The sequence below is a fragment of the Coregonus lavaretus genome (genome assembly GCF_964263955.1).
Source record: "Coregonus lavaretus genome assembly, contig: HAP1_SCAFFOLD_454, whole genome shotgun sequence".
Taxonomy (NCBI): Eukaryota; Metazoa; Chordata; class Actinopteri; order Salmoniformes; family Salmonidae; genus Coregonus; species Coregonus lavaretus.
Genome location: NW_028167164.1, coordinates 165,883 through 178,067, shown reverse-complemented (window position 1 = coordinate 178,067; position 12,185 = coordinate 165,883). Strand labels below are relative to the sequence as shown.

Sequence of the window (12,185 nt, the reverse complement as noted above, 5' to 3'; positions counted from 1 at the left end):
TTCATATATGTACCTGATTTCCATTCAGACTGCTTTGTCCAGCCAAGTGGCACTTTGTGGGATACATTGAATGTAATGGAGTTGAAGTTGTGTTCCCAGCTGTCCACAGGATGGCGCCAGAGCAGCATAACTGGACTGGTGAGACCTGAGTAATATACCAGGGAAATACACAATTTATACAAAAGTATGTGGACACTCTTCAAATGAGTGGATTCTGCTATTTCAGCCACACCCGTTACTGACAGGTGTATACAATCGAGCACACATAGTTACACAGTGCTTTCGGAAAGTATTCAGACCCCTTGACTTTTTCCACATTTTCAGCCTTATTCTAAAATTGATTAAATTGTTTTTTTTACTCATCAATCTACACACAACATCCCATAATGACAAAGTTATGGGTTTTTAGAACTCCTGCATTGTCTTGGTTGTGTGCTTAGGGTCGTTGTCTTGTTGGAAAGTGAACCTTCACCCCAGTCTGAGGTCCAGAGCGCTCTGGAGCAGGTTTTCATCAAGGATCTCTCTGTACTTTGCTCTGTTCATCTTTCCCTCGATCCTGACTAGTCTCCCAGTCCCTGCCACTAAAAAACATCCCCACAGCATGCTGTCACCACCATACTTCACCGTAGGGATGGTGCCAGGTTACCTCCAGATGGACGCTTGGCATTCAAGCCAAAGAGTTCAATCTTGGTTTCATCAGACCAGAGAATCTTGTTTCTCATGGTCTGAGAGTCTTTAGGTGCCTTTTGGCAAACTCCAAGCGGGCTGTCATGTGCCTTTTACTGAGGAGTGGCGTCCGTCTGGCCACTCTACCATAAAGGCCTGATTGGTGGAGTGCTGCAGAGATGTCCTTCTGGAAGGTTCTCCCATATCCACAGAGGAACTCTGGGGCTCTGTCAGAGTGACCATCGGGTTCTTCGTGGGTTCTTGGTCACCTCCCTGACCAAGGCCCTTCTCCCCCGATTGCTCAGTTTGGCCGGGCGGCCAGCTCTAGGAAGAATCTAGGTGGTTCCAAACTTCTTCCATTTAAGAATGATGGAGGCCACTGTGTTCTTGGGGACCTTCAATGCTGCAGACATTTTTTGGTACCCTTCCCCAGATCTATGCCTCGACACATTCCTGTCTCGGAGCTCTACGGACAATTCCTTCGACCTCATGGCTTGGTTTTTGCTCTGACATGCACTGTCAACTGTGGGACCTTATGTAGACAGGTGTGTGCTTTTCCAAATCATGTCCAATCAATTGAATTTACCACAGGTGGACTCCAATCAAGTTGTAGAAACATCTCCGGGATGATCAACTGAAACAGGATGCACATGAGCTCAATTTCTAATCTCATAGCAAAGGGTCTGAAAACTTCTGTAAATAAGGTATTTCTATATATTTGCAAACATGTCTAAAAACCTGTTTTCACTTTGTCATTATGGGGTATTGTGTGTAAATTGATGAGGAAAAATAGCTAATTTAATATATTTTAGAATAAGGCTGTAACTTAACAAAATGTGGAAAAAGGGAAGGGGTCTGAATACTTTTTGAATGCACTGTAGATATGGTGTGGACTGTATACTCAATACAATCTAAATCTGATACCTCACTGTCTGTCTTGGACTGATACTGCTTTTTAAACTGCTCTGGTCAGTCTACTCAAATATTTGGACTATACATTTTTCTCTCTACAAGCAATACTTTGATAATTTGTCATTTCTAATAACGAAACATCCATTTATGAATAGATAGTGCAGGTTTCAGGACACTGATATATCTGAAAATGTTGAAAAATATAATGCCAATATCTTCCCCACCAAAGAATAGCAGTGTGTTTTTATATGATTTGACTCTTTGCAGGCTGTCAGGCTGTCTAGTCACAGAGGAAGGCTGTGCTTCTCTGATCTCAGCTCTGAAGTCAAACCCCTCACACCTGAGAGAGCTGGACCTGAGCTACAATCACCCAGGAGACTCAGGAGTCAGACTGCTCTCTGCTGTACTGGAGGATTTACACTGCAGACTGGAGAAACTCAAGTATGTAGAGGGTTTATGTCAATGTTCATATCAGACATGTTGGAGTTATCAGGCTAGTTAAGACAAACATTCTGACCACCACTTGGACAAAGTTATGCGATGTCCGTCTCCAGTCCTTTTCTGCCGTCCATGACGATGTTAACTCCAGTGGTGGAAAAAGTACCCAATTGTCATACTTGAGTAAAAGTAAATATACCTTAATAGAAAATGACTCAACTAAAAGTGAAAGTCACCCAGTAAAATACTACTTGAGTAAAAGTCTAAAAGCATTTGGTTTTAAATATACTTAAGTATCAAAAGTAAATGTAATTGCTAAAATATACAAAAGTATCAAAAGTAAAAGTACAAGTATAAATCATTTCAAATTCCTTACATAAAGTAAACCAGACGATTTTCTTGTTTTTTAAATTTACATTCAGCCAGAGGCACACTCCAACACTCAGACAATTTACAAACAAAGCATTTGTGTTTACTGAGTCTGCCAGATCAGAGGCAGTAGGGATGTTCTCTTGATAAGGGTGTGAATTGGAACATTTTCTGTCTATGGAGTAAAAAGTACATTATTTTCTTTAGGAATGTAGTGAAGTAAAAGTAAAAGTAGTCAAAAATATAAATAGTAAAGTCAAGTACAGATACCCCCAAAAAACTACTTAAGTAGTACTTTAAAGTATTTTTACCTAAGTACGTTACACCACTGGTTAACGCTCTTTCTTAGCTAGCTCGACTATGCACTTGCCTCTGCTAGCAATACACTGTGCTAACATTAGCCTAGACTGGACCACAGAAAATAACAGTTTTAAACAGTTGTAAAAACCCACTTCTTCCAGACAGAATAGTTCCTGTAGATTCAGACTTACTCATCACCAATCTTTTGTTATGTCTGGTGGGTTTCATAACCACGTCTGTATAACAATTCAATAATGATGAGACAGGAGACAGGAATCAGTTCAACCATTTATCTGGAATGTGATCATCTCAACACATACAAACCCCCATGATGCTCTGCAGCACAACCCCAATATACAACAAATACATACATAAGTAAATGGACACGAAACAAAACTCATAGAGTAATTTAAATGTTCAGTTGTAGAAAGTAGGGCCATGGGATATGGTCAGAAAGGTCAGTATGTTTGATAACTGGTTAAAGAGGTGACATAACAAGCATAAGGTCCATTATAACACAGTGAAGTAGAGGTGGGAGCTAAAAGCAGTCATGGACAGTGAGACGGTGTGAGGAGGTCAGGGGTGAAACACTAGATCAGGACAGGTAGAAATGGCAGGGCTGGAAATAGACACAGAGACACATTCTGATCATGGCTCAGACCTGACCTGAGACACCCAAACAGAAGATGCCATAGCAAAGTCCTGTCCAGTAGGCTATATGGGATTTCCTTTCATCAAAATCCAACACATGGAAATGTGTCCAGTGTGTGTGTGTCCTGTGTGTGTGTGTCCAGTGTGTGTGTGTGTGTGTGTGTGTGTGCCCAGTGTGTGTGTGTGTGTGTGTGTGTCCAGTGTGTGTGAGTGGTGTGTGTGTGTGTGTTCAGTGTGTGTATGTCTAGTGTGTGTGTGTGTGTGTCCAGTGTGTGTGTGTCCAGTGTGTGTGTGTGTGTGTGCCCAGTGTGTGTGTGTGTGTGCCCAGTGTGTGTGTGTGTGTGTGTGTGTGTGTTCAGTGTGTGTATGTCTAGTGTGTGTGTGTGTGTGTGTCCAGTGTGTGTGTGTGTATGTGTGTGTGTGTTCAGTGTGTTTGTGTTCAGTGTGTGTGTGTGTGTGTGTGTGTGTCCAGTGTGTCAGTGTGTGTCTAGAGTGTGTGTTCAGTGTGTGTGTCCAGTGTGTGTGTGTGTGTGTGTTTGTGTGTGTGTATGTGTGTGAGTTTGTGTGTCCTGTGTGTGTGTGTGTGTTCAATGTGGGTGTGTGTGTTCAGTGTGTGTGTGTCCAGTGTATGTGTGTGTATGAGTGTGTGTGTCCTGTGTATGTTTGTGTGTGTGTTCAGTGTGTGTGTCCAGTGTGTGTGTGTCCAGCGTGTGTGTGTGAATGTGTGTTCAGTGTGTGTGTGTACAGTGTGTGTGTGTGTCCAGTGTGTGTGTGTGTGTCCAGTGTGTGTGTGTGTATCCAGTGTGTGTGTGTGTCCAGTGTGTGTGTGTGTGTGTGTGTGTGTGTGTGTGTGTGTTTGTGTGTGTGTGTTTGTGTGTGTGTGTGTGTGTCAAGAGAATGTGTGTGTGTCCAGTGTGTGTGTGTGTGTGAGTGTGTTCAGTGTGTGTGTGTGTGTGTGTGTGTGTTTCCAGTGTGTGTTTGTCCAGTGTGTATGTGTTTATGTGTGTATGTGTGTGTGTGTGTGTGTTTTCAGTGTATGTGTGTGTGTCCAGTGTGTGTGTGTGTGTTCAGTGTGTTTGTGACCAGTGTGTGTGAGTGTCCTGTGTGTGTGTGTGTGTGTGTGTGTGTGTTTGTGTGTGTGTGTCAAGTCTATGTGTGTGTGTCCAGTGTGTGTTTGTGTGTGTGTGTCAAGTGTATGTGTGTGTGTCCAGTGTGTGTGTGTGTGTGTGTCCAGTGTGTGTGTGTGTGTGTGTGTCCAGTGTGTGTGTGTGTGTGTGTTTCCAGTGTGTAAGTGTGTGTGTGTGTGTGTGTGTGTGTTCAGTGTGTTCAGTGTGTGTTTGTCCAGTGCGTATGTGTTTATGTGTGTATGTGTGTGTGTGTTTTCAGTGAATGTGTGTGTGTCCAGTGTATGTGTGCGTGTGTCCAGTGTGTGTGTCCAGTGTGTGTGTCCAGTGTGTTTGTGTGTCTGTCCAGTGTGTGTGTTTGTGTGTAGACTGTGTGTGTTTGTGTGTGTGTATCCAGTATGTGTGTGTTTGTCCAGTGTGTGTGTGTGTCCAGTGTGTGTGAGTGTGTGTGTCCAGTGTGTGTGTGTCCAGTTTGTGTGTGTGTGTGTCCAGTGTGTGTGTGTTTATCCAGTTGGTGTGTGTCCAGTGTATGTGTGTGTCCAGTGTGTGTGTGTGTGTGTGTCCAGTGTGTGTGTGTGTGTGTGTGTTCAGTGTGTCCAGTGTGTATGTGTGTGTGTGTGTATGTGTGTGTGAGTGTGTGTGTCCACTGTGTATGTGTGTGTCCAGTTTGTGTGTGTGTGTGTCCAGTGTGTGTGTGTGTGTGTGTGTGTGTGTGTGTATCCAGTGGGTGTGTGTCCAGTGTTCGTGTTTGTCCAGTGTGTGTGTGTGTGTGTGTGTGTGTGTGTGTTTGTGCGTGTGTGTCCAGTGTGTGTGTGTGTGTGTGTGTGTGTGTGTCCAGTGTGTATGTGTGTGTCCAGTGTGTGTGTGTGTGTGTGTGTGTGTACAGTGTGTGTGTGTGTGTCCAGAGTGTGTTTGTGTGTTCAGTGTGTCCAATGTATATGTGTGTGTGTGTATGTGTGTGTTTCCAGTGTGTGTGTGTGTGTTTCCTGTGTGTATTTGTGTGTGTGTCCAGTGTGTGTGTGTGTGTCCAGTGTGTGTGTGTGTTTGTGTGTGTGTGTGTGTGTGTCCAGCGTGTATGTGTGCGTGTGTCCAATGTGTGTGTGTGTGTGTGTGTGTCCAATGTGTGTGTGTGTGTGTGTGTGTGTGCATGTGTCCAATGTGTGTGTGTGTGTGTGTGTGTGTCCAGTGTGTGTGTGTGTTCAGTGTGTGTGTGTCCAGTGTGTATGAGTGTGTGTGTATGTGTGGGTTTCCAGTGTGTGTGTGTGTGTCCAATGTGTGTGTCTGTGTGTTCAGTGTGAGTGTCCAGTGTGTGTGTGTGTCCAGTGTGTGTGTGTGTGTGTGTGTGTGTGTGTGTCAGTGTTACCATGGTTATTTTTTACAGGGACACTGAAGAGTCATACCAAACCCTAAACCCTGGATAGAGGGGCTCAGTGAATGTGGAATGGAATGTGTTCAGGTGGGTCAGTGTGTCAGAGGAGACTCTGTAGAAGGACAGAGTGCCGGCTGGCCAGTCCAGATACACTCCTACTCTGTGGGAGCTGGAGGAGGGGACGTCTATGGTAGTGGACTTAGTATTGTGCCAGGCTCTGTAACTGTTGTCAGAGCAGTAAAGACTCCAGGACTTGTCATTCCATCCAATCACACAGTCACCACCCACTCCTCTCCTGCTGATTCCTTTATATGTTACTCCTATACCAGCCCCTCTCCCACTCCACTCTACCTCCCAGTAACAGCGCCCAGTCAGACCCTCTCTACACAGCACCTGTCTACAGTCCTCAAATCTCTCTGGGTGATCAGGATACGGCTGCTCCTCTCTCCTACATGTCACCTTTCTGTTATCCCCAGACAGAGAGAAGAATCTGTTTACTGTGTTTAGGTCCAGTGTGAGATCAAAGACATCTGATGGATGAAACCAGACACAATATTAGAAATCATCATCATTCACATTAGAATGTTAACTCACTTTTCACTAATTCATTTAATGTAGATGTTTCTAGTTATCAAAAGGAGAAGTTAAGGTAACTTGAGACTTGTTCAATGATCATATGTTATACTGTATGGTAATATAAAACACACTTATTCCCATTGATTACACACACTCAAACACACACACACACACACACACATACACACACACCTGTATGGATGCATGCATGAACACACACACACATTTCTAACGTAACACGAACGCGCCACACACACACACACCCATTGTCAAAGCAACTCTTTGTAAACTTTGGTGTCCCTGATTTGTGCTTCTGTAGAACTACAGCTGATATTTAATATGACCAAGTAAGTAATGATGGTGGTCTTTGACTTTGACTTCACTTGAATTAAGACTTATTCTTAGTCATATTCTTCACAGCAGTCAACACTCACATTTTCTCAGTCCAGGTTTCATTGTGTTCTCTCCACCATGTTCCACACTGTAGCGGTAAGCAGAAGAACAGACAGTTATTGAGGGATACACCTGAACTCACACACACATATATACACACACACACATTCAGCATATAACTTTGTACAAGCGGTGGTAAGAATGTTTGTCTGTGTGTGTGTGTCCAGTGTGTGTGTGTGTGTGTGTGTGTGTCCAGTGTGCGTGTGTGTGTGTCCAGTGTGTGTGTGTGTATCCAGTGTGTGTGTGGTGTGTGTCCTGTTTGTGTCTGTGTGTGTCCAGTTTGTGTGTGTCCAGTGTGTGTGTGTGTGTGTGTCCTGTTTGTGTCTGTGTGTGTCCAGTTTGTGTGTGTCCAGTGTGTGTGTGTCCAGTGTGTGTGTGTGTGTGTCCAGTGTGTGTGTGTCCAGTGTCCATTGTGTGTGTCCAGTGTGTGTGTGTGTCCAGTGTCCAGTGTGTGTGTCCAGTGTGTGTCCATTGTGTGTGTGTGTGTTTGTGTGTGTGTGTTCAGTTTGTGTGTGTTTGTCAAATGAATGTGTGTGTGTGTCCAGTGTGTGTGTGTGTGTCTGTCCAGTGTGTCCAGTGTGTGTGTGTCCAGTGTGTTTGTGTGTGTGTGTGTGTGTGTGTCCAGTGTGTTTGTGTGTGTGTCCAGTGTGTGTGTGTTTGTCCAGTGTATGTGTTTGTGTCCAGTGTGTGTGTGTGTGTGTGTGTGTGTCCAGTGTGTGTGTGTGTGTGTGTGTGTGTGTCCAGTGTGTGTGTGAGAGTCCAGTATGTGTGTGTCCAGTGTGTGTCCAATGTGTGTGTGTGTGTGTGTCCAGTGTGTTTGTGTGTGTGTGTGTGTCCAGTGTGTGTGTTTGTCCAGTGTTTGTGTGAGTCCAGTGTGTGTACTGATACACGTGCACACACACACACACACAAACTGGACCCACACACACACACACACACACACACTGGACACACACACTGGACACACACACTGGACACACACACACAGTCTTTATATAACTTAGTCCACGTGGTGGTCAGAATGTTTGTCTTAACTAGCCTGATAACTCCAACATGTCTGATATGAACATTGACATAAACCCTCTACATACTTGAGTTTCTCCAGTCTGCAGTGTGGATCCTCCAGTCCAGCAGAGAGCAGTCTGACTCCTGAGTCTCCTGGGTGATTGTAGCTCAGATCCAGCTCTCTCAGGTGTGAGGGGTTTGCCTTCAGAGCTGAGACCAGAGAAGCACAGCCTTCCTCTGTGACTAGACAGCCTGACAGCCTGCAAAGAGTCAAATCATATTAAAACCACACTGCTATTCTTTGGTGGTGAGAATAGTGGCAGTATATTTTTTTCAACATTTTTTTCAACATATTCAGATACATCAGTGTCCTGAAACCTGCCATATCTATTCATATTTTAATGTATCATTATTAGAAATGACAAATTATCAAAGTACTGCTTGTAGATAGAAAAATGCATATTACAAATATTTGAGTAGACTGACCAGAGCAGTTTAAAAAGCAGTATCAGTCAAAAGACAGACAGTGAGGTATCAGATTTAGATTGTTTTGAGTATACAGTCCACACCATATCTATTTTGACAGTGAAGATAACATTTTAAATGTGGCATTTTGGATTTGAGATCAAATGTTTGATATGAGGTGACAGTATATAATGTCACCTTTTATTTGAGGGTATTTTCATACATATCTCTTTCACCGTTTAGAAATGAATCACTTTATGTATCTAGTCCCCCCATTTGACGAAGTCAAACGTATTCTGACCATTTGACTTATAATGAATTAAAGTAGTCAAAAGTTTAGTATTTGGTTGTAAACTTGTTGGTTTCATTTGCGGTTTGATTTGGTTGTGTTTTGGGTTATGTTTTGCCCGATAGTAACTGAATGGTGGATGATGACTGGAGTAATTTTCTGTCTAAGTGAGTAGATAACATGTTTCTAAACACTAGTAACTATACTAGTTATTAGCTATACTAGTAAAGGCTAGTGGGTAAGGAATATGGGACCAAATACTAAACGTATGACTACTTTAATACAATATAAGTGAATATGTCCAAATAAAAAATAATTTTTCAAATGGGAGAACTAGATACGTAAAGTGCTTTCATTTCTAAACTGTAAAACAGATATGTATTATATACTGTCACCTAATATGAAACATTTTATCTCAAATCCAAAATGCTGGAGCATAGCACCAAATGTAAAACTGTAAGCTTCACTGTCCAAACACATATGGTGTGGACTATGTTTGCCTGGTAAACACATGTGGATCTGGTGAACAGTTATCACTTGTTGACCAACTACAGGAATACTGACCTCAGAGTCTCCAGTTTACAGTGGGGATTCCCCAGTCCAGCAGAGAGCAGCTTCACTCCTGAATCCTTCAGGTCATTGTTACTCAGATCCAGCTCTCTCAGGTGTGAGGGGTTTGACTTCAGAGCTGAGACCAGAGAAGCACAGCCTTTCTCTGTGACTCCACAGCCTGACAGTCTGACAAAGAGATCATCATGATTTCACAAACACACTGTTAATTTAACCAGTAGTGTAGAAGGACAATGGCAGATGCATTTTGTTTATTCTCTTAAACAACATATAGATTCATCTTCCGTCTCCTAGAATTGTATGGTCATATTGTTATACTAATGTGAAAATCAATGCATTTATTCAATATGTTTTTCAATAGAATATTTTATACACATTATAATACATATTTTACTCTAAACTTAATATTTCTTCCTGATGATTAGTACTTAAATGCCATTTTATGTACTCACAGAGCAGCTCTGGAGGCTTTGACCACTGGCAGCAGCCTCAGAAGACCTTCCTCTGATCTGGAGTATTTCTTCAGGTCAAACACTTCCAGCTCCTTTTCTGAAGTCAGCAACACAAAGACCAGAGCTGACCACTGTGCAGGTGAAAGTTCTTCTTCTGAGAGACTTCCTGATCTCAGGTAGCTTTGGATCTCCTCCACTAGAGAATGGTCATTCAGTTCATTCAGACAGTGGAACAGATTGATGCACCTCTCTGGAGAGGGATTCTCCCTGATCTTCTCCTTGATGTACTTGACTGTTTCTTCATGGCTCTGTGAGCTGCTTCTTGTCTTTGTCAGTAGACCTCGTAAGTACTTCTGATTGGACTCCAGTGAGAGGCCCAGAAGGAAGCGGAGGAAAAGGTCCAGGTTTCCTGTCTCACTTTGTAAGGCTTTATCCACAGCACTCTTGTACAAAGTAACTTCAGGCTTGTCTCTGAACAGTGCAAAAAAGTTCCTGGTTGATTGAGGTTCGGCCATTAGATTCTCATTGTTGTTGATGAATGAGAGGAACACATATACAGCAGCCAGAAACTCCTGAATGCTCAGATGCACGAAGCAGTACACCTTGTCCTGGTACAGCCCACATTCCTCTTTAAAGAGCTGTGTGCACAATCCTGAGTACACTGAGGCTTCATTGACATCAATGCCAGCTTCTTTCAGGTCTTCTTCATAGAAAATCAGATTGCCCTTCATAAGCTGTTGAAAAGCCAGTTTTCCCAGTGACAGAATGCTCTCTTTATACCAATGTGGACCTGTCTCTTCTTTCCCAAGATACTTTTCATTCTTCTGTTTGGTATGAAAAACCACAAGGTGTGAGTACATCTCAGTCAGAGTCTTGGGCATCTCTTCTCTCTTATGTTTCAGCATGTGTTCAATGACTATTGCAGAAATCCAACAGAAGACTGGAATGTGGCACATGATGTGGAGGCTCCTTGATGTCTTTATGTGTGAGATGATTCTGCTGGCCAGGTCCTCATCACTGAATCTCTTCCTGAAGTACTCCTCCTTCTGTGGGTCATTGAACCCTCGTACCTCTGTCACCTGGTCAACACACACTGAAGGGATCTTATTGGATGCTGCAGGTCGGGTAGTTATCCAGAGGAGAGCAGACGGAAGCAGATTTCCCTTGATGAGATTTGTCAGCAGAACATCCACTGAGGTTGACTCTGTGACGTCACAACAGATCTTGTTCTTCTGGAAGTCTAAGGGCAGTCGGCACTCATCCAGACCATCAAAGATGAACAGAACTTTGTACTTGTCGTAGTTGGAGATCCTTGATACTTTGGTTTCGATTGAGAAGCGATTGAGAAGTTCAATCAAAGTGTGTTTTTCCTTTTTCATCAAATTCAGCTCCCGAAAAGGGAATGAAAATACAAATTGGACATCCTGATTTGCTTTTCCTTCAGCCCAGTCCAGAATGAATTTCTGCACAGAGACTGTTTTTCCAATGCCAGCGACTCCCTTTGTCAGCATAGTTCTGATAAGTTTGTCTTGTCCAGTTAAGGGTTTGAAGATGTCGTTACATTTGATTGCAGTCTCTGGTCTTGCTTGTTTCCTGGTTGTCTCAATCTGTCTCAGCTCATGTTCATTATTGACCTCTCCTGTTCCACCCTCTGTGATGTAGAGCTCTGTGTAGATCTTATTGAGAAGTGTTGGGTTTCCTTGTTTAGCGATCCCCTCAAATACACATTGAAACTTCTTCTTTAGATTAGATTTGAGTTCACGTTGGCAAATCACAGCAAGCTCATCTGAATGAAGAAATAACACAGAGGATATTAATAGTACGTCTGTTTTAATGCCTACAGTATTGTAGGACTGTTATAAAGTTTTAAATACAAATAATTGATTCACTTAACTGACTGTATAAATGTGTAAATGTTTTCATAATGCATTACAGACTGGTGTGACTGATTATATTATTATTATTCGGTGTTACTGATGGTATCTTTAATGTTGTCTATCTCTCTCTTTCTCGCTCCTCTTCTCTCTTTCTAAATTAATCACTTGATGAGGTCACTAGGTGTTGTGTTAAGGCTGCTACAATATCATTGAGTTACACAGCTACTTTAGCTGTACTTTAGCTACAGCTTTTAAATGTTATAAAACAGCATTCAACACGAGGCAGACAGCTCTTACTTTTCTCCAGTGTGTCAGCAAGCTCCTTCTGGTTCATTTTCCTCAGGACATGCAGTGTGATCTTCAGAGCCCCCTCTCTGGCACTGCTCTCCTGCTTCTCATCTTCAGCATCCACCACTTCCTTATCCTGCTTCTGACTCTCAAAGCCTTCTGGGAGTTCTGGACTAAGAATCCTCTTGAACATCTTCAGCTCGTTCTTCACAAATGTCATAATATTCTCTTCAAGCAACTGAAATAAATCAAGTAAATAAGTTAAGCAAGAGACTAAATGCTTTCTCATTAACACATTAATGAATGATTGACGGATCAACTTTACTTGAGGTAAACAAAAACAAATGTACATAACAGGACCACATACACTGAATATGGAGG

The 12,185-nt window shown here is 42.7% G+C and overlaps 1 protein-coding gene across 1 annotated transcript in view; it reads right to left on the bottom strand.

Moving 5' to 3' along the window:
- Positions 1-11,935, bottom strand: part of LOC311113821 (NACHT, LRR and PYD domains-containing protein 12-like) — a gene marked incomplete at its 3' end in the record, with an annotated part of 112,380 nt that extends 100,445 nt beyond the window's left edge. The window contains exon 1 of the mRNA XM_084189118.1: positions 11,814-11,935. Coding sequence (XP_084045244.1) covers positions 11,814-11,850 — 37 coding nt within the window. The 5' untranslated portion in view covers positions 11,851-11,935. The remainder of the gene's footprint in view (positions 1-11,813) is intronic.
- Positions 11,936-12,185: the final 250 nt, after the last annotated feature.